Source organism: Aphanomyces astaci (assembly GCF_000520075.1).
Source record: "Aphanomyces astaci strain APO3 unplaced genomic scaffold supercont1.93, whole genome shotgun sequence".
Lineage (NCBI taxonomy): Eukaryota > Oomycota > Saprolegniomycetes > Saprolegniales > Verrucalvaceae > Aphanomyces > Aphanomyces astaci.
In genome coordinates, this window is record NW_009798356.1 from 23,327 (window position 1) to 43,309 (window position 19,983).

The window sequence follows — 19,983 nt, forward strand, 5'->3', positions numbered from 1 at the left end:
GTGTTGTGGATTTTGATTGGTCAAGCCTTCGATTTAGTGCATCTGATTCGATTGAGCATCCCACTCTGCGCTGTTCCAACGTCACTAAGTGCTCGACCAGGAACTAGTACGACTCATCTTGAGGGGAGTGGTGGGTGGGGGAAACCTCGTTCAACGAAGTTGCATCGACTTGACAATATAAAAAATCAGTTGTTGAGATCATCCAACTTGTTGTATTTTATTAAAAGTTGAATTTAAATGCTGCTGGGGCGGCAGGGGGACCAGCTAACTTGTCGGCTTTGACCACGGGAGCACTCGGCTTCTTCTTGGCTGCATGTATCCGCTTGCCTTTGCCATACCTACATACATATACACACGTCTCAGTCAAGTCTATTATATATATACCAATATATACCATCAATCGTTTATAGAAACAACTCAAGTACTGTTCAAGGGTGCTCAATGAGCCAAATCAAGACAAAATCGATGATCGACCAATCAAATCACGTAGCCAATCCAATTCTCCACTCACATTCGACCAATGCCACTTCGAATTAGTGTGTGAATGAATGAAATTAGTGTGACGACACTGGACGAGGTTTACATCCAATAGTCAGTGCAACGAATCGATCGATAGGTTTGGCGAAAGTCAGCCACATTTTGGGGAAAATTGACAATAACCAATAGAGCACTCAAACGCATCAAGTACAACTGTCTTGCCATCAGTGAGGCTCCACATTATTGTATGTGTGTGTACCTCAATTGCATCTTTTGAACCTCCGAGCTGTTGTCAGGCGCCTTGCGAAGCGTCACATACGTCGAGTTGGTCGATGGCGGCGACACTTCCACCGGTGAGGGCTGTTCCTTGGATGTAGAAACCTGCTTTTTCTTGGCTTGGCTTTTGTTTGGCTTGGATTTCTTGCCCGATGCAAGAGCCATGGCAGCTAATTCAGACTCGGAGAACCCAGGCTTGTCAAACGTAAACAGAAACTCAAACTCGGTTGGCGCGTCGGAAACGGCCGATTTGGACTTGGCCTTGCTTTTCTTCTTCTTCTTCTTTTTCTTCTTGGCGTTGCTTTCGTCGATGGATACGCTCGCGACGGCGTCCGTGACGGCGGCGACTGCCACGTGTTGGTCCGCGTGCACTCGCGCCTCGATCGCCGCGGGAGACGATGAACCAGGGGGTGCATGTGTGACGACCCCTTCGGCGATCGCGGGAGTGGCGGCGGCTCCCTGTCCGGCCTTTGTCTTCTTCTTCTTGCTCTTTTTAGATTTGGACGGTTCGACTGTGTTATTCTCGCCTGGGGCAGCTACTGGCGTCTCTGCTTGGAATCCAAATTGAAACGTAGAAGTCACTTCTGGCTTTTTGTCTGCTGCATTCTTCTGGAACAGACCTGACAGCTTTCCCTTCGACGATGCAGCCGTCGCGGCGGCGCCGACATCCTTGCTCGTGCTCATCTCGTTGCCACTCAGCAAAGTGCTTTTGTGACTGATGATTGGTTTACACATTCTCCAATCAAAATGAAGCCCGGTTAACACGTAGATTATCCGGATGTTTAACAGCAGAAGGAAGATCTCAACTGAGATGCGCGAGCAGGAGCACAACGCCGGACGCGAAGGCCGTCGTGGCGCCGTTAGATTGCGTGGGCGGGCCTCCTGGGTTCGTCCGCACGCTGGTCTCTCCATCTCCCACCATGGAGTCGTCCATGGTAGTATTCGCTCCTCGCGCCTCTGGCGTCTTCGCGTACACACCCATGGTCGTTCGAGGTGCTACAATCCAAGACGAGTTCGTGCCATTGTGGGCGAGGGCAGATGCCATCGCAGATACGTCCGCCGCGATTGAAGGTTCCATGGTAACGTGTTTCCCATCTTCAAATGCCGGGACCGAGGCGTCGACGGACGATGCATTCATAGCTCCAGGCGTTGGAATGATGGCCAGGATGGGCTCGACTGCTGCGACCGTGGTTGGTGTTGCCGGGCTTCCACGAGATGGAGCAGGGTGGTTGAAGGGGGCGATTGAACTTGACGTAGGACCTGCGCTGGTTGTCGTCATTGGCATCGTCGACACTTCCTTGGTGGTGGCATCGCCGTTCTTCCCTGGGCACAGGGACCGCACGCGTTCGTACAGGATATGCGTGGCATCCACACACGGAATCACTTGGCGATGGAGAAAGGGCCAGCACACGACTCCGCGGCAGATGCGGTCGGGCAGCTGCAGGCGCGGGTACAGAATGGACTGCTGTACTTCCGCGGCGCACGTCGTGAGCATAAACTTGGTGTCTGCAGAACATGTAGGGCTTGGTTGGCCAACGGCGGCGACCGTAAACACCACCAGAACCATCCACTTTACCATTGCAAGCTGCTGCATGTTGCCGTTGTTTAGCTGAGCTAAATGAAATGTGTGGGTATATGGAACTCTTCCCAATTCATTTCTTTATAGATAGAACACGCGACCTATACACACGGAAGAAGCCGCACGACAATCGACATCATGGCTTTTACGTCGTGTTGCCAGGATGAGAGGTTTTGTGTACTTATATATATATTGATAAAGTGGCAATAATGATATTGGAATATCATACGACATATTGTGAATTCGCTATAAACTTGCAAAATTCGCCTGGTTTGTTTGAATCACACCGGAAGTTGTGATTGGTTGAATATACTTGTCCTTTCGAGCCAATCAAATCCACTCTCAAAAATGGATTAGCCAATAGCGTCGATTCGTGATTCGATTCGGCGGCGAGATTCGCATCGAGTCCACAATACGTTCTATAGTACTTTTCGATTTCATCTCCTCGTTTATTATTACGATGTCCAGATGTATATATATATATATATATATATATAACTATGGCGACGGCATCGACCCGTACGGCGTCCTACTCGATGATTGCGACGACGGCGCACTCAGTCCTAGTTCCTTGCACATTACCCGCCACCCTCGATCGGTTTTCTATACATGTAAGACCAATCAGCCCAATTTAATCGTTCGGATTAGTCTGGAAGTCAATGAAGAGGCCAAAATCTTTGATATTTTGGCAATTTCAAACAAATCGGCAAAACATGAAAACTTCTCTGCCGGGAGAGTTCACTATTTTGCCAAATATCGCAGGTTTTTTGGCAAAATATAAAGAAGAGGTTCAAGAGACGATTTTTTCTGACAGTTTGCATCATAACTGAGTAGTCTTTCGAAATCAGTTTGATCCAGACAGTGCAAAATAACCAAAGAATTTGAATTACTTTGAACCAAATTTTCGAAATATTAATTGGCCAATAATAGGGGGCGATCCAGACCCACCCTTCGTATAAATACTGTATATTGCTCTAGTCTATTCCAAGTTGGGAGCCGAACCAAATTGACAGAGCATCATCGACCGACCAATCAAAAGCCACAACACCCATCAATTGGCCAATCAAACTGCTACCCCCATCGAATTCGTGTGTGACTTTTCAATCGTCACAAATGTATTGTGATTTGTTCTACTCAAAACTTCCTCCGGCGGTTGGTTGAATGAACCGCCGAACAATCACCGAACCTTCGAAATTTCATATAATTCGAAGTTGAAGTGGTATCTTTGTGACTGCAATGCAACAATCAATCTATTTAGCCAATCAAAATGCAACCTTCATTCTTTGTAGCCAATCATACCCCTTTGCTGTATTAGTTGGCGATTTCATCCATCCCCCAAAATAGGCAAATTTCACTGAAAAGCATAATACCATACAAAAAAAACAATCAGTACAAACACAATCGCGACCGATGGATATGAAGTCCCAAATCCATCGGTCGCATATATATATAATTCCAATTCTTGTGGAAAGCATCATACTATGTCTGTACTAGAGCCAGCACGCACATACCACTGCCTCCACTTCGTCCAAAGTCAGCGGAATATCTTCCGACTGCCGGACGTTATCCAGCATGTCCATATCCGCTTGGTGTATAAATGCATCGGCGCTGTGCATGGCCACACTGTCGAGCACGAGGACGCCATCCGTGGACACCCACGACGGCCGCGGCATGTCGGCGCTGCTGTGGGGATCGGACGACGAAGATGAATGCAACCTCCGCGATGATGGACACGGCAGATCCCCATCACTATTCTCAGGCTAACCATCTTCAAGTCAATTATTCACGACCCACCAAAACGATATATGTACCGTAATATATATATATATATATATATATATATCTTAAGAAAGGAAAAACAATATAAAAAAACCATCCTGTAGATATATGTATATATTATATATTGAAACGAATTGGACGGCGACGTACTTGGCCAAAAGTAGTCACAAATTGCTCGTGCAACGCCAAAATGTATGGATTCCACCGTCCTCGTGGCGCCACCTATTGAACGTTGATACCGTAGTTCATATCTCATTCTTCCACTATATATATATATGTATATATATATAAAAGGACATACCGATGGTTGCCGTAGCCAAGGGTGCTCGGCAATGTCGGCCGCTCTAGAAGATTCTCGTCATATATATAAATGTATGAATGTACAGTATATATGTATGTCCCTTACGACATCCCCTTGTCTGGGTCGGAATTGAGAAGTCGACCAACGAGATCTTTGGCCGCCCGACTGACGTGGCAAAACTCTCGTGGAAACGACAACGTCGATGCCTCCACGTCTGGGAATTGGGCAAACAGCATCACATATCTACCGCAACAGATATATTGGCTTACTTCACACGAGCATTGGAGTCATAATACATCGAACCACACAACCATATCTCAAATCTATCTATTATACCGTATGGGTTTCGAAATTGTCTGTAAAATGTGATAAAAAAATGGTGGTCGGAGTTCTTTCCAATGGGCTCGGATTGGCCGTTTCTACTGTTTTTCGACTTGTTTGATTGGCTAGAACGAAAGAAAAATGGAGCATTTTGACCAATACAAAGAAAGCGATATGGACTACCAAATCGTTTGATATTAATAATACCATATAGTCATTTGAGTACAACTCGATATGAAAATAATAAATAAATAGGTACTGACTGATCCGTAAGGTATATATATATATATATATATATATATATGCATAAGGTACAATTACCAAGGTTATCTATCTAGAATCAAGACCATTTTATATGGACCATATGTATCCGTGAAATAACTTACAGACAAACACCAAGAGCCCACAAATCTACTTGGACAGCATGTTGAAACGAAGGCAGCAGCATTGGGTGACTATGGCGGAGTGCCGGCGGAAGGAATCGTGGGTCGCGGGATCTTTGTTGATTCAGCGCTACAGAGTGCAATATTTTAAATTCCATAGGAAGATTGAGAAATGGGATACGGGTACGCATACATTGTTCAAATATGGATGGCGGGCCCGCACATCCAAAATCCACGAGCATGGCCTACCATAGATTGTATATGACGAACGACAAAGAAAAGACGGTATTGTGTTTCTACTAGTAGTACAATCAATTTAAAATGTTGCTCAAATTGTTTTTAACCAATCAGAATTGAATGTGAAGGTTATTCAAATTTGATTGGACTAAAATATTTCCATGTGGAAATAGCTTCGATGCTTCTTAAAATCCGTCGGCCCCTGTAGTACCTTGGACGAGCCGTCGATTTCACTGTACAGAATGTGTTCGGGGCGGACATCGCCGTGAATCCACCCCAGAGCATGGAGATACATCAATCCTTGGACGATGTCTGCAAAGGCACGGCTGAGCTCAGCTTCCTAAGTGGGGACTTAGCGTGGTGATTGGATACACATGACACATGCCGACAGGACAAAGACGGACGCATGGGGCTCGAGGACGCGTCGAAGTACTTGCCCGCCTTGCGCCAATTCAAACGCGATCTCTACCTACGCCGCCACTGCATCAGAAGAATGCAAAGATAGAGACAAGAGTGTACTGTGTTGGACGACTCGTACACGTCATACAGCCGCACGAGGTTGGGGTGGTTCAACTTGGTCAAGACCTGGATCTCTCGACGCATGTGTCTGCGCTGCTTGGAGTCGATGAGGAACGAGCGAGGAAGGACCTTTAGTGCCACGACATCGCCCGTGTCGCGGTGCGTGGCGCGATACACCTGGTGGCCATCGGTCCCTGCTGCGGACGTTGAAACAGTCGAGATCGATGGAAGAGGGTGGGTGGGGATTGTACCTTCTCGCGCACTGATCAACTCGGACAGCTCGTAGATAGACGTCGCGTTCTCCTTGCAACTGATGGATGCACAGCAACTCCACGCAGCGCAAGGGCCATACCACCACACCATCGGGTCGTCCGCCCCAACAAGCCCGACGTTGGTGTTGACGCCAACCTACATTCTGAAACTCCAGCTGCCATTTCCGGATAAAACAGCTTGTCCGGATGCTATGGCAGTCAGAGGTTCAATCAACAAAAACAAATATATCGAAATACTATGACGAGTACATAATTAAGCATAATGAAACCAAGTGTTCGATCACGAATGTGAATTTAAATGCAGTCGCAAAAGCCAACATCAATAAAAATACGGAAACATATTCATGCAAATCATCGCAAACCTGACCATGATTGATCACTTTTCCAATTGCCACCACCAGATCACAGGGTTCAAGCATGGACTCGACAGGTCAAGGCGGCGACTCGCCTAGCTGCAAGTCGCAGCCGGCGGCGAGTCTGTCTGCGACACCGTCTCGGCCTTCTCAGAACCTCGAAACCGAGCCCTTGCTTGCACCTTGTGACACCGTGTACATCACGCTCGACAGCAAAGAGTACCCGTCACCGCAAGCGCCGATAAACGACGACCCATGTGACCAAGTGCCCACGTTACGGAGCAAGGTGTTGCAATTTGTAGACTCGAACGCGTTCAGTCGGTGGATTGTGTCGCAGTGGAACGAAACGTTTGCGTTCGAGTCTCTCTGCGTCCGCACGACATTTCGAAACGGAGGAGTCCCGTCATACTCGTGGCAGGGCCTCCCGCTCATTTACGCGGCCATACTTGTGGGTACGATCAACCAACCAATCTCCGTTCATTCCTCCTTCGTTCTTAAAGTCATGTAGGTATTGCCGTTGCCGTGGTCGCGGACGGTCTGACATACAAAATCGACGACGACGACGACGATGACGATGATGACAACAACAAGCGCAAGTGGCAGCGGCGCCCGTCCTCCACGGACATTTCCGACGCGATCCATCAGTACACATGGTACCATGTGCTGGTCGCGGTGCTGGTCTTCAATGCTTGCTACGCATTGGCGGCGTACCGCGAGAACCTCCAGGGGTGGCGGCGCCATCTCCAGATGACCAAGGCCATGTGCGTCGTGTCTGCGCAGGTGCTGTTCTTTCTCAAAATGTTTGGCGCGTTCCATGGATCGTGGCTATGGGTGGCCGCGCCCGTGGTGCCGTGGACGGCGCTACTGGCGCTGCGGCTGCAGTGGCAGACGCTGGTTGGGCTCACTGCTATCCAAGCCGCGTACAAACTGTCCAGTGAGAACACTGCAGAGACGGACCAGTGGTCGTGGGCACTCGTGTTCGTTCCCATCTGGGTGCTCCTGGTCTTGATTGCGAGTTTGGTACGATTGGATGTGTGTGTGGTAATTTTTATATTGTCGTTTTCCCCAAAATGTGGCTGACTTTTGGGCTGATTCACCAAATCAATCTGTCGATTGATTCTTTGACGTTTGTATGTAAAAATCGTCCAGTGTCACACTAATTCAATGTTGAAATGGTCCAAAAGTGGATCATTTGATTGGCCCCTTGATTCGTGTTCTGGGTTTTGATTGGCCGATCATCGATTGTCTGAATTCGATTTGGTGCTCTCATTCCAATTTCGTATATAATCAACTTGATTGGTTTGGGATGTATTCGTTTCGAACGGCCGACAGAACCGACAGCCCCATGCTTGCTTGTCTGTGACAGAGTACATGTGTGGGTCCGTAGTGGCTGCTACTGCGCCGATCGTCGTATGGCGTCGTGTACTATTGGCTGCCCCAAGTGTTTGGTTTCTTCTTTGTGGCCGTGCCGTGGGTCATCAAGATGCAAGTGTACCCGGAAGTGGATGCATATGCCACCAAGAATCCGTCGGCTAATGCCACCGCCGGGGGACCTGGCCAACCTGTGATTGTCCTCGACGATGACGACGACGATCCGTTTGCATTTCGATACTGGTGGCTCTTGCTGGTGTGGGCTGTGCCTGTTGTGTTTTTTGCGTTTCATTTGGTCATTACGGTACGATCCGACTGTATAAAAGTGTCGTGTATCCCTTTGAATGTATACTTACTTGTTTTCCCGATTCTCGTTCACGTGTAGGCCTTGTACAAAACGTTTGCGGCACGGCAGCAACACATCTAACTCCCCATCATATTAACGAGTTTATACATATACTGTACTAACTAGTATCTTGTAAGAAGAAGCCAAACTGTACGTACATTGCAGAACCGGGGTGTTGTAAACCATATCTCAGATACGAGTGTTTAGTTGGCACGTTAACTACTAATATTACTATTCTGCAGTGGTTCGTACTTCAAAGTCGGGTGGCTTCCTACTGCCAAGTCGCGTGAAGCCGTCGCTTGCTAAGTACTATTGTGATTTGTTCTACTCAAAATTTCACCACCGCTGAACAATCGCCAGACCTTCGAAATTTCATATGTATATATATCAACGGGATAGCAATACGTAATCTCCATGTGTGTGTGTGTAGTACACAGAGAGTAGTACATCTTCACAATGCATCAATGGAATAGGTAGCATCATCACTATGAGCAACGTAATCCTGTGTACGTACATCGTTGGGCAAGTTGACGTTGATGTCTGGATGCTCGAGCAGTTGGCGGACCACGGCTACTTGGCCCTTTTCTGCCGCCTTGTACAGCGCAGTTTCCTTGTACTAGCATATCATGAGTATTTTGAAGAGTATCTTTGGGAATCAATCAACCTTTTTAGCCAATCCGATTGCAACCTGCATGCTTTGTAGCCAATCATACTCCTTTGCTCGATTAGTTTGGCGATTTCATCAATCCCCCAAAATAGGCAAATTTGACTGTAAAGCACCACACAACTTCAATGGAAAAGTTCTCGAGGGGGGTGACTGTACTGCAGTGTCTTTCCTTTAGATTTGGCAAGCCAATCATCTCAAAAGCTCTCCTTGTTACTGAACATATCTCATGAGCAAAACATATCCACAGCATGCCCCCAACTGTACTACAACTCAACTATAACAGCTTACATTGTAATCTATGCTGCCACCTCAAAGCAAGCAATACAAGTTTCAGGGTTTGATTACAACACAACGCATTAACTATGAAAATGTAAACCCGAATTTTGACGTTTTAATCGATGATAACCTTGGCTTGGTCCTTGTTTCGGGCATCAAGCAAGACGAGAAGTTTCTCCAATCTGTCGTGAGTCCCTTCGTCGAACACTTCATCCCCCGACAGCTTGGCTACAACATCCGCATTGAGTAGCTCCAGTCCGTTGCGTCGCTGCTGAGAGCCAACGCTGGCCTTGGCGTTGTTCACTTTAACCTTGACCAACTTTTCCTTGACCGACTGGGCTGTAGCAACGCTCTTATCGCCCAATATGGTGAGTGGGACCTGATCGTCCGAGTTTTCCCACAAGTACGGCACGACAACGGCCCCATCTTGATCGACTTGGGCAATGTCCACAACGTCAGCAGCGCCATCGTTGTGTTGCTTCTTGGCTAGAAGGAGGTGCAGCAGCTTATCCTTGGCCGGTTGGCCTTCGTGTAGACCCTTCACGTTGTGTTTCGCCTTGAGCAGCTCCAATTCTTTGGCAAACACCGCGTGGGTATCGTCGTAGGAATCAGCAGAGATCACAAGGTACGGCACGGCGATACTGTCGTGAGATTGCTTTTTGGCCTGCTGCAGCTCCAGTAGCTTGACATGGGACGGGGGCCCATTGAGTGTATCAACGCTCTTGGCGTTGCTTTTCGCTTGGAGAAGCTGCTCCACTTCCCTCTCCAATGCTGCACCCTGGAGGGTTGGCTTATCTTCCCAAGTTCCAGCCGAGCCAACAAGGTAGGGCACCCCGACGGCGGTAGCATCAGGGGCACCAGCTCGAAGGTACGGCACCGTGGTGGTAGCAGCGTTCTGCCTAGCCAATCGGTCTAGCTCGGCGGGCAACTCGGGATGTTGGGGGGGCGCTTCGTTGCTGAGGTCGGGACGACCCAAGGCGGAGGCACCCACAGAGGCGTTCGAGGTCGACGCGTTCGGGTTATACAGAGCCAGGGCGGCCACAGTACCCACCACGGCCATGGACGCAATGCTAAATACGATTCTCTTATAATTTTGGAAGGCGCGGTCCCCGGGCTGCTCGTAGGTCGGCGTGGGCATCGATTCATCGGGAAGGTGGGGGGTTTCGGGCAAGTTCAACTGACGAGCCATCGCACGAGGTGTCGGCTTGGTAGCAAGGTTAAACATGCTCTGAACCTGACAAATTCAAAAATGGCAGCGCAATGGTAGTACTGTACATCGGATCGGCTGCAAAGTGTCCGAAACTCTGTATTCATGGAATTGCACAATCCTCAATCAAAACCTATCTGAGTTATCAGACACAGAGTTTCGGGGTTTCGTACAGTACTCTTGTCCTGCAACCAGGATATCCCTTGAATCCCCATTTTATATTCAAGCTAAGGTTAACAGTTGAAAACCACCAATTGGAGTTGAATGGCATACGTTAGGGGGGGTTCCGGGAAGGCATTTCTTATACTATCAAAGAAACGTTATCCTGTATTTTTGTGGTGCCAGGCAGAAGAATGTGATCCTTTTTCTGGCGAATTTCTCGCCGAGTTGATTCAATGTGTAATGACTGACCTGTGAACATGGGAAGTTGCCTTGAATGAGGTTGGTAGAATATGTGCATTGATTTGGTATGTTCCCCCTAACGCTACCTCACTGCAGAATTAGCAGAGTATTCGCAACGATCAAGTGGGCTTAGCCTGTAGAAAATGCAGTGAATGTGTCAGCCATTCATCCATATCCCAGCTGGAATCATAGATGACTGATAACTCTGTGGGTAGGAAGATTCGCAACTCAAACATACCACGCGGTGACACGAAAGTAGTAAAATGCCGAAAGTTTGACAACAATTGGACTAAGATTTCGGACCACAATTATCAATTTTATTAATTCATCTTGAAATTCGAAAATGGGTATTTTTAGCAATTTTCTGCAAATCCCGAAAACTCTCGAATGAATATCAAGGGGTTGCTCCTATCGGCGCCGTTATGAAATGAGCTACATGCGACGCCCGTGCCAATTGCGGGACAAGGGGGGCTAGGTACACTGGAAGGGGGAGGCGAGCTCGCATGTCTCGACAGCGCAAATCTCTATGGGTAGTTAGCCACTTCTAGACGCATTGGTTGTCTGATCCCATCACGCACGGCAGCCACCTTCGCTTGGGTCCGCTAGAACCGTTGCCACTGCCATTTCGCTATAGGCTGCTTCCTTTTGTGGCACAATCAGGCCGATGCCACCTCCTCTAGCACCAGGTGTACGACACTTTCGCGCAGGAACTGCGGGACACCATTACATGCCTCACCGTGTATAGTACTTCACCCCAACCCACCCGTCCTCGCACAATAAACCCACTTTCTACCGACTGTCAGTGTGGGGCTTACACGTCCCGCCCCACTTCAATCACCAAACTTGAGACTAAGTTTTTCACCAACCATCGACTATTTTACAATTTGACAAAGAACGTTTGTTTGTTACTTTGTCAAAAGCATATGATGAAGTCAATTGTTAAAAACACACGCATTCGCAAACATCTCACCACTTGTACAAGGATCGCCTGACATCTGGTACTGTCTGTCATTGATCAAGGTATGAGTGCATTTGGAAATCACTCGATCATTTCCGATCAGACAACATTTCGTTCGTTGAATATTGAGCAGTCTAGCGAAGTGATTCGTCATCGCATCTAAACTCCTTAAAGAGAATACTTCTCAAAACTGATAGATTACAACTTCAATAATGCGATAAAGGCCGCCAAGTCCATCAAAATCGTTGCTAATGTTGGCGCGCAAACACGTCAGAGAGGCTCCACGAGCCATTCATTTAAAAAAATTCTCACCTCGACGGGCCAGCGCTTCGCAAACTTTCCGGCACCGCTCTACGCTGTGGACGTGACCTTCCAAAAGACCAATGCACCGGCGGGGACGTTCAGCGATAAGAAGATGTACTACAGCAAGAAGCACGGTCATTATGGGCTGAAGGTCGAAGCGAGCGTCGTACCCACTGGATTTGCCCTCAACGTCACGGCAGCTGTGTCCGGGAGCGTCGCCGACATCAGCATCTTCGAGGCCAACGAGGCCTTCCACGCGGACAAGATGCGCAAGACCGATGCCGAACGCGACACGCCCGATGCCGGCCCTATGCTCGACGAGTACCCCAATGACCGGGCCATTTTGGCTAACAAGGGGTTCCAAGGACTCCACCGTCGCATGCGTGCCATCACCCCAGCGAAACGGCCCCCTGGCGGCTTGCTCACTATGAGCGACATGGAGTACAACGACAACATTGCTACAGACCGCGTGATCGTTGAGAACTACTTTGGTCGTTTGAAGACGCTCTGGGCGATCGTAAACGAGTCCTACAAGTGGAAGCGAGAGAACTACGATCTTTACCTTGAAACCTGTGTTGCGTTGACTAATTGTCACATTCGTTTTTCTCCTTTGCGGGTCGACGACAGCCATGAACGCAACCGGTATTTGAACGCCCTCATGAAGAAAGCCAAGCGTGCCGTTGCAGTTAAAAAACATCGCGAGAAGCGCAAGTTGCGTTTGGGCACGTTTTTGCCGTGTGGTGAAAATGCCTACTTCGATTTGGACACTGAATTATACCCAAGTGGTGACGATAGTGCAATTTTTGAATCGAAAGCGTTCGATCAACAACTTTTTACCAAGTCTTTCACACTTACCAAAGTGCTTTACGATATCACCTCACACAATGGAAACCACTTGGAGCGATTGGAAATGACTGCGTCAGTTACGAAATAGCCAATCACAATGTTTCATACGACACAATTTCGGAAGTCACTTCGTCAATTCCGAATGTGCTGTGCACTGTGTGAGTGACCCAATAATTGGTTGAGTGGTCCTTTTCCGTACGGAGGTCATACGTAGTACTAGTGTAGTACAGTACTTTGAAGCACTTTTAAAGCACAGAGTCGTATCTAGGAATGCGGAATACAAGTACTTCGAAGTACTACGCAGTAACTGACACTGTGATCCATTCGATGAAAGAATCCTACGTACCACACGTGTACTACCGGCAGTACCAGTATCAGAAGCAATAAATATATTTACCCGAGCTAGTGGTTGCTGCTAAAAGTGGTCGAAAGTAACACGTGGTGTTCATATAGGGAGGGAGGGAATTGTATGGACAGTGGTATTTTGAGTTCGACCATATACAATTATCTGGTCCGTCCTGTACCCCCCGGATCTGGTTTTAGAATTTGGAACATTTCGATACTTTTCAGATTTCTTAAATTGTACGCGGAGTCATACCGGTATTGAACTAATTTACAGTACGAAATTCTGGCGCCTTTGATTGGCTAACAGTAAAAATATAAACCATACAATACTACTCCGGAGTAATATTAATAACAACGCAAGGTCCTTTATTATTGTGCTTTTTTCGTATAATTTGCCCTGTTGTTTACTGTTAAGACTAAACTGCGTTAACAGACCGGTCGCTTAAAATGAAGTACAACGTAAGCCCGATTGAAGTTAAAACAACGCATCACCATAACTGCTTGTTTAAGGGAACTTGCTTATATTAGCGACAGCAATACAGTACTACGTCGTAGGTCGAAAGCGACGCGGCCGTACTACTGTAGGACACGACTTGGTGGCGAAGCGAACCCCGAAACTCCGAAACCCCTTGATCAGAAAGTACGTACCGGAATTTCCTCCGGATAAATTCCCTCAGTTTTTTGTGTTTTCGTTTCGGTTTTTTGCGCTGAGCCGACTCGCATCTTTTCCACGGAGTCAGATTTCAATTTTCTATGTCCGCGCAGACAACTCCAACAGCTTATGGCGCCACCGAGCCTCTTGTCGGTGGCCCCAATGGCGTACCACTAGCTCATGAACTCCAATGGAAGGCCGGCGTGTTTGGCTGCTTCACCGACTGCTGGCCCAACTGCGCCATGGCGTTCTTCTGTCCATGCGTGTCACTTGCCCAAACGCTTCACCGAGTCGGCGTGTATTCGTACACGGTGGGCCTCCTGGTGTTCGGCGTCCTGTATGCGTTGATGGGCATTTCCGATTATATCCAATTCACTCGCAACGTCGATGACAACGACGACATGTGGGGACCGGCCGACTCCTGGGCCACGGTGTACATATTGTTGGGAGCTGTGAACGTGATTCTGGTCATGCGCGTCCGTGCCGCGGTGCGAGATCTGCAACACATTCAAGGCGGTTCAGTCTGCGAAGACTTTTGGTGTGTGTTGTGCTGCCAGTGCTGCATCATTGCGCAACTGGCGACCGAAGTGCATGCATACGACAAGGGCGAGTGCCAATTTGGCCCGAAGGACTCGCTGCCAGGCTACGTTGTGTAGCACCAGCATATTTCGATTTTCATGAATGTTCGCTTTGCTACTAGAATCATTCGATGAAGTTGGTTTTGCATAGTCATCGTACAGCATGCTCACACGTGAAGTGTGCGAAACGTAAGGATCTACATGTAATAGAAGATACTATTTAGCCCTTAAGTGCACCCAAAACAGTTCCCTGCACCGACGTTGCGTGGCTTTTCACCATATTCCTGATAAGAACAGAGATACATACTGTATTATGCATGCATTAACGATATCGTTCGAGCTTCGTGTCGAAGACACTAACTACATCGCCGTATGTGTGCCAGCTCGATCAACTCCGTGGCCTTTGTGACGGCTTGCCAATCACACTGGTCCACTTGATTGATCAACTAACTCCCTCAGCTCCGCTTTAAGCCGTTCGACTTGAACGTTCACCTGATGAAGCATGTTGTTTGCTGCAATGATCTCACTTGACTTCTCTTGAGACTTAAGTACTGTACGGAAGAGTGCAGCTACTAGTGCAACAATGTATCCGACTTCCAAGATGACCTCTTTGAGTACAGTTGTAGATCATGGTCCATGATTCACAGCTGTTCATCCATGTCATTCATGCTTGCCTCGCTGATGTTTTGCTCAAATGCCACCAGTATGCGAAGTTATTTATTTCGTACTCTACTGGAATCAAATTTTGGTGCCGGTTGGTTTCATTCACAGTCAAATGACTTACTACTGTACTGTCTTGACATCCCATGCTTCGCATCGCGGCATATTCTACCTTGAGGTGCACCCCAACTCGAATTTATAAGACTTCTTCGTGGGAGGTGGTCTGTGCATTCTAAACGCCCATCACCTCATCAATACACCCCTCGCGCTGTTCGGGCAAATGATACTTTGTATGAAAGGGAATTGCATGAATTTTCGCAAAAGATTGGTTTATAATCAGCGCTTAAAGCAAGCTTCGTGTCGAAGACACTAACTACATCGCCGTATGTGTGCCAGCTCGATCAACTCCGTGGCCTTTGTGACGGCTTGCCAATCACACTGGTCCACTTGATTGATCAACTAACTCCCTCAGCTCCGCTTTAAGCCGTTCGACTTGAACGTTCACCTGATGAAGCATGTTGTTTGCTGCAATGATCTCACTTGACTTCTCTTGAGACTTAAGTACTGTACGGAAGAGTGCAGCTACTAGTGCAACAATGTATCCGACTTCCAAGATGACCTCTTTGAGTACAGTTGTAGATCATGGTCCATGATTCACAGCTGTTCATCCATGTCATTCATGCTTGCCTCGCTGATGTTTTGCTCAAATGCCACCAGTATGCGAAGTTATTTATTTCGTACTCTACTGGAATCAAATTTTGGTGCCGGTTGGTTTCATTCACAGTCAAATGACTTACTACTGTACTGTCTTGACATCCCATGCTTCGCATCGCGGCATATTCTACCTTGAGGTGCACCCCAACTCGAATTTATAAGACTTCTTCGTGGGAGGTGGTCTGTGCATTCTAAACGCCCATCACCTCATCAATACAACCCTCGCTCAATTTGGGCAAATGATACTTTGTATGAAAGGGAATTGCATGAATTTTCGCAAAAGATTGGTTTATAATCAGCGCTTAAAGCAATTGTAAGCCAATGCAATATCATAAATGTTCGATATTGATAGAAATTGAAGAATTACAGCCAATGAAATGCAAATGTTACTGCCGACATTTTAAAATTCGTATAAGAGGAAGTGAACAAGAGGTCTAATTAATAGTACTAACTACTACGGTAGTACTAACTTACTTTACTACTTTACTATTAATACAGTAGTACTAACTACTACGGTAGTACCAACTTACTTTACTAACGGTACCTACATACAGTATACTAGTAGCCTATATACTTCATATATTGAAGTATTACTACGTAGTACTTCAGTATATGAAGTATATAGGCTGGAGCACGCAAAGATCCAATTTGAAAGTTCACAATAAGGATTAGTTTAAAACTAAACATCTACAAAACATGACAGCTTACAGAAACTTCGACTTCGAAGTACACTCGACGACCGACACACACACTGGTTCACACTATGGGCGGGACCGCTTGAACTCGACCACGGCTTCGAGGATGCGAATGTCCGCCATGGACAAGTTGTACCAGCGATGGGACATGCACTGCAGCTTCCGCATTGACCGATGTAGCACCGCTTCCAAATGGCCGCAGATCGCGCGCTCCATTTTCTGGCGCAGGCCGACATAGTCAAACTGGATTCGCATCACCTTGTATACAGTCATGACGGGGACTTGCTTGAGTTCCCAGCCGTCCGATAGAGGGCCGCGGCCGCTCTTGGTGCATGTGTACGTGCTGGGGTCCCATTGGTGGCTCGCCGCGTGTTGGTTCAACGGGCGATGGATGTGCAGGACTTGCACCGATCGTCGTCGCAGATCGTCCTTTGACAACCCCAGCGCATTTTCGTGCTCGCAGTAGCCAGGCAGGTGGACGGATTCACATGTGACAACGAATTTCGACTTCGACAAGAGCGACGACGCACTGGTCAAGTATGAGATGCTGGTCGGGTACGAGTTCCACGTCTCTTCGATCAACGTCATGTGTCCTTGGGGCAACACCACTGACAGGAGAGTGGGAACGTCGTCGAATGTGTAGCACTTCAAAGTGTACTGGCCGTGGGTTCGAGGAATCGGCTGCCCCGACACCGCCGAGACCTTCCCGAGGTGTCCGTTGCGGTTGTCGTACGGTTCGTTCTTGATAACTTGCACTGTGTCAGCCATGGTCATGTACAGCTCAGCGATCTGAAACTCCTCGACATTCATATGCAGCGGGATACGGAACTCGTGGAGAAGCATGATGGTTGTTGCGGCGATCGAAGAATTGGATTGTGGTCGTCGTGTGATGACCAACAGGACATGCCGTTATAGTTATGCGACACGACGTCAATATCAGATCCGATCCCATGAAATCATTTTATTGGGAGGATTTGGATGGGAGGGTTGGAATGTATGTAATACCTATTGTAATATATTCTAGTTGAACTATGAGTGATGGTTAAACAGGGAATATCCTACATCACCAAAACTTCAACCAATACACTGAGACATGTGGGGAATTCTTCCCTAGATGCATCCAAGTGGCCATTGGCAACGGATATGAATACAGTGAATTGATTGGCTGAATGTTTGCGACTTAAATGATCGCTGGTGTTTGATTGGTGCTTTGTAGTTGAACCACCCTATCTTCTGTCGCAAACCTTGATCGTTGAGATTCCAAGCTTTAGCAAGGAGCAAGTGCGCTGTACTTGACCCACGGGAAAATGCGCCCTGAAGTACGTGATGGCTACAAAGCCGTGGCATTCAATGCAGCATTGCTCATCTCTGCACTGCAAATCACCGGCCATTGTTAACAGATCGCCAACGCACCAACCTTGGTCGCAGACCCCCCCATGAGCTTTGGTTGAATCTACACTCAAAACACGACGATAGGGTTTGCCATGAAGGTGAGTGCGTTGTACACCATCTTTGGACGTTAAACTGGAGTACAGTATCAGTACGGTATGTACAAGTACTCCGAATACAGTACAGTACTTAGCTACAGTACTGTACTGTTAATAGTACTTCGAAATAGTACTACTGTACTAGTAGTAGTACATATTGTGATTTTCTTTCAAATTTCCGACCTCACTGCTCCCTCGCTGCTGCGACATTTGATTGGCTCGGACATGGATAATGGATAGAAACATTTAGCCAATCACCAAAACGAAATTTCTGACCGACCAATCAATTCTCGCGGCGAGGCTTCGGCTACCATAATCCGCTTGTTGTTGATATTATCCGTACAAGGCCACTAGTGCCGAAGTGCAACTTGACTTGATATTGAAAGATACAGTACTCCGCATATTGACACTCGGACAACGGTATATAACGTATTATATACCTACCAGGAGTACAGTACACTGGCTTCTGCACAGTGTCAACTCTTCAGATGGATGGGGTTAAAACTGGTACCCAGCCAGCGTGTCCTTGGGGCCAAACGTGCACTCGTGAGGGGTGTACGCTTCGGCATGTGTGGCCATTTGAGCCATCACACAGCATGAGCAAAAGAACGAGCAGCAGCAGTCGTCGCAGTCCGAGCCTGGGATTTGGAACGTGATGCGGAAGCGTTTGCGGATGACCATGATGAGCACAATCGACAGAATTTGCACGCAAAGCGAGATCCACGACCAAATGGTCGACGTGGTCGAGTACACGACCCACCCCGACCGGTTGTATACGACCGTCGAGCTCATGGACGAGGACTGGAGGATCGACAGCACCGAGGTCGCGACGTAGAGCGCGCCGAACACGAGCAACGCGTTGGTAAACGTGTACATGCCGATGCGGTGGACGGTTTGGGCTAGGGATACACAAGGGCAGCACGACGCCATCAAGCAGTTGGGAACACAGTCAGTGAAGCAGCCGAAGACGTCGGCCTTCCACCGACCCACGACCAACCCGTTGTGGTCCACACCTGGATGCATCGGCACCGTGGACGGATCAACAGGCACGGCTGTCGGCACAGACTCAACCATGTTCTCAGCCATGTAATCGGCCTTGTTCACAGGCGACGCTGCTTTGTTCCTGGGTGATGGCGAGCTCATGGGAAGATGATTAGTGAGGGTCGCCAAAACTGTAACGTAAACGAACATTTGAGTATGGAAATACATGATATTTTTTTAATAATGTGCACAAGTTTGGACTGGATTGTATGATGTTTGTAGAATGGCTTTTAAAATTTGATGAGAAGTTATTATAATAGAACGATCCCACGGCACACTAATTTGGTCAAATAACATCACGAGTTATTCCGAAACTTTACTTGACTATCGCATTCTACCTGTATTTTATTATATATATTAATATGTGTTGTTACAGTTTTCATTTTTTCATTATAATGAAGCACTTATTTACACTTATGAGCTCTATCTGATTTGACCATATTAAATAGTTGTGTATTGATATTGATATTACGCTGTAAAGTTAACATAAGATCTCTCAGCGGGCACTTAATGGCCTCGGCCACGTACTAGCTGCTTTTGGAGCTAGCGGATATTAACCCGCTCGGATGGGAGTGTAACTGTTAGAACTCAAGCTTACAATATACTTGTATAGTGTTATGCGAGCATTTCATGCGACATATGAAGGGTATTTCGACCACTACTCGAAGAGAAAACGTGAATTCAATGCCGGAATCGAGGTCACTGAAAAAAACTACGTAACGTAGAAAACCAATTTAAGAATACTTTTTCCGAGACGCTGCCGTGCAGGGAACGAAGCTCAGCATGGATGCATCAGATTTCAAACTCCGAAAAGTGCTGGATGAGGCCAAAGCGGAGTTGATTCCTTGGACATTCAAATAATCGTGCTTCAAAAGTCTATTTGACAGGCATAAATATCATTTTCGAAGCAAATGTACTCAAAACATGAGAACCAGTTA

At 47.4% G+C, this 19,983-nt stretch overlaps 9 protein-coding genes across 11 annotated transcripts; 3 read left to right on the forward strand and 6 right to left on the reverse strand.

Moving 5' to 3' along the window:
- Positions 1–189: 189 nt before the first annotated feature.
- Positions 190–1,460, reverse strand: H257_16831 (hypothetical protein). The gene is made up of 2 exons (XM_009845410.1): positions 737–1,460; positions 190–338 (listed from the first exon to the last, which is right to left on the reverse strand). Exons 1-2 carry the CDS (start codon positions 1,435–1,437, stop codon positions 221–223), a joined length of 819 nt encoding a protein of 272 aa, XP_009843712.1. The 5' UTR covers positions 1,438–1,460; the 3' UTR covers positions 190–220.
- Positions 1,461–1,554: 94 nt separating this feature from the next.
- Positions 1,555–2,500, reverse strand: H257_16832 (hypothetical protein). Its single transcript, XM_009845411.1, has one exon. The coding sequence runs from the start codon at positions 2,345–2,347 to the stop codon at positions 1,556–1,558; it is 792 nt and encodes a 263-aa protein (XP_009843713.1). The 5' UTR covers positions 2,348–2,500; the 3' UTR covers position 1,555.
- Positions 2,501–2,806: 306 nt separating this feature from the next.
- On the reverse strand, positions 2,807–6,304 carry H257_16833. 2 transcript variants are annotated; one of them, XM_009845412.1, is made up of 11 exons: positions 6,124–6,304; positions 5,873–6,066; positions 5,739–5,822; positions 5,565–5,693; positions 5,310–5,361; positions 5,120–5,246; positions 4,518–4,655; positions 4,413–4,455; positions 4,262–4,333; positions 3,844–4,092; positions 2,807–2,935 (listed from the first exon to the last, which is right to left on the reverse strand). In XM_009845412.1, the coding sequence occupies exons 1-11, from the start codon at positions 6,233–6,235 to the stop codon at positions 2,831–2,833; spliced, it is 1,305 nt and encodes a 434-aa protein (XP_009843714.1). In that variant the 5' UTR covers positions 6,236–6,304; the 3' UTR covers positions 2,807–2,830. The 2 variants fall into 2 exon arrangements, with proteins under 2 accessions (XP_009843714.1, XP_009843715.1); XM_009845413.1 differs by lacking the exon at positions 2,807–2,935 and having other exon boundaries at positions 3,723–4,092.
- A 229-nt stretch (positions 6,305–6,533) lies between these two features.
- On the forward strand, positions 6,534–8,428 carry H257_16834. 2 transcript variants are annotated; one of them, XM_009845414.1, is made up of 4 exons: positions 6,534–6,949; positions 7,006–7,517; positions 7,885–8,172; positions 8,254–8,428. In XM_009845414.1, the coding sequence occupies exons 1-4, from the start codon at positions 6,562–6,564 to the stop codon at positions 8,293–8,295; spliced, it is 1,230 nt and encodes a 409-aa protein (XP_009843716.1). In that variant the 5' UTR covers positions 6,534–6,561; the 3' UTR covers positions 8,296–8,428. The 2 variants fall into 2 exon arrangements, with proteins under 2 accessions (XP_009843716.1, XP_009843717.1); XM_009845415.1 differs by lacking the exons at positions 7,885–8,172; positions 8,254–8,428 and having other exon boundaries at positions 7,006–7,653.
- A 39-nt stretch (positions 8,429–8,467) lies between these two features.
- On the reverse strand, positions 8,468–10,382 carry H257_16835 (hypothetical protein; the record flags this gene model as incomplete). Its single annotated transcript, XM_009845416.1, has 3 exons — positions 8,468–8,485; positions 8,729–8,830; positions 9,288–10,382. 3 exons carry the CDS (start codon positions 10,380–10,382, stop codon positions 8,468–8,470), a joined length of 1,215 nt encoding a protein of 404 aa, XP_009843718.1.
- A 1,757-nt stretch (positions 10,383–12,139) lies between these two features.
- On the forward strand, positions 12,140–12,961 carry H257_16836 (hypothetical protein; the record flags this gene model as incomplete). The annotated part of the gene is made up of 1 exon (XM_009845417.1): positions 12,140–12,961. The coding sequence occupies one exon, from the start codon at positions 12,140–12,142 to the stop codon at positions 12,959–12,961; it is 822 nt and encodes a 273-aa protein (XP_009843719.1).
- Positions 12,962–13,953: 992 nt separating this feature from the next.
- On the forward strand, positions 13,954–14,688 carry H257_16837 (hypothetical protein). The gene has a single exon (XM_009845418.1). It carries the CDS (start codon positions 13,972–13,974, stop codon positions 14,524–14,526), a length of 555 nt encoding a protein of 184 aa, XP_009843720.1. The 5' UTR covers positions 13,954–13,971; the 3' UTR covers positions 14,527–14,688.
- A 1,776-nt stretch (positions 14,689–16,464) lies between these two features.
- H257_16838 (hypothetical protein) lies at positions 16,465–17,382 on the reverse strand. The gene has a single exon (XM_009845419.1). The coding sequence runs from the start codon at positions 17,358–17,360 to the stop codon at positions 16,584–16,586; it is 777 nt and encodes a 258-aa protein (XP_009843721.1). The 5' UTR covers positions 17,361–17,382; the 3' UTR covers positions 16,465–16,583.
- Positions 17,383–18,244: 862 nt separating this feature from the next.
- H257_16839 (hypothetical protein) lies at positions 18,245–19,205 on the reverse strand. The gene has a single exon (XM_009845420.1). The coding sequence runs from the start codon at positions 19,193–19,195 to the stop codon at positions 18,503–18,505; it is 693 nt and encodes a 230-aa protein (XP_009843722.1). The 5' UTR covers positions 19,196–19,205; the 3' UTR covers positions 18,245–18,502.
- Positions 19,206–19,983: the final 778 nt, after the last annotated feature.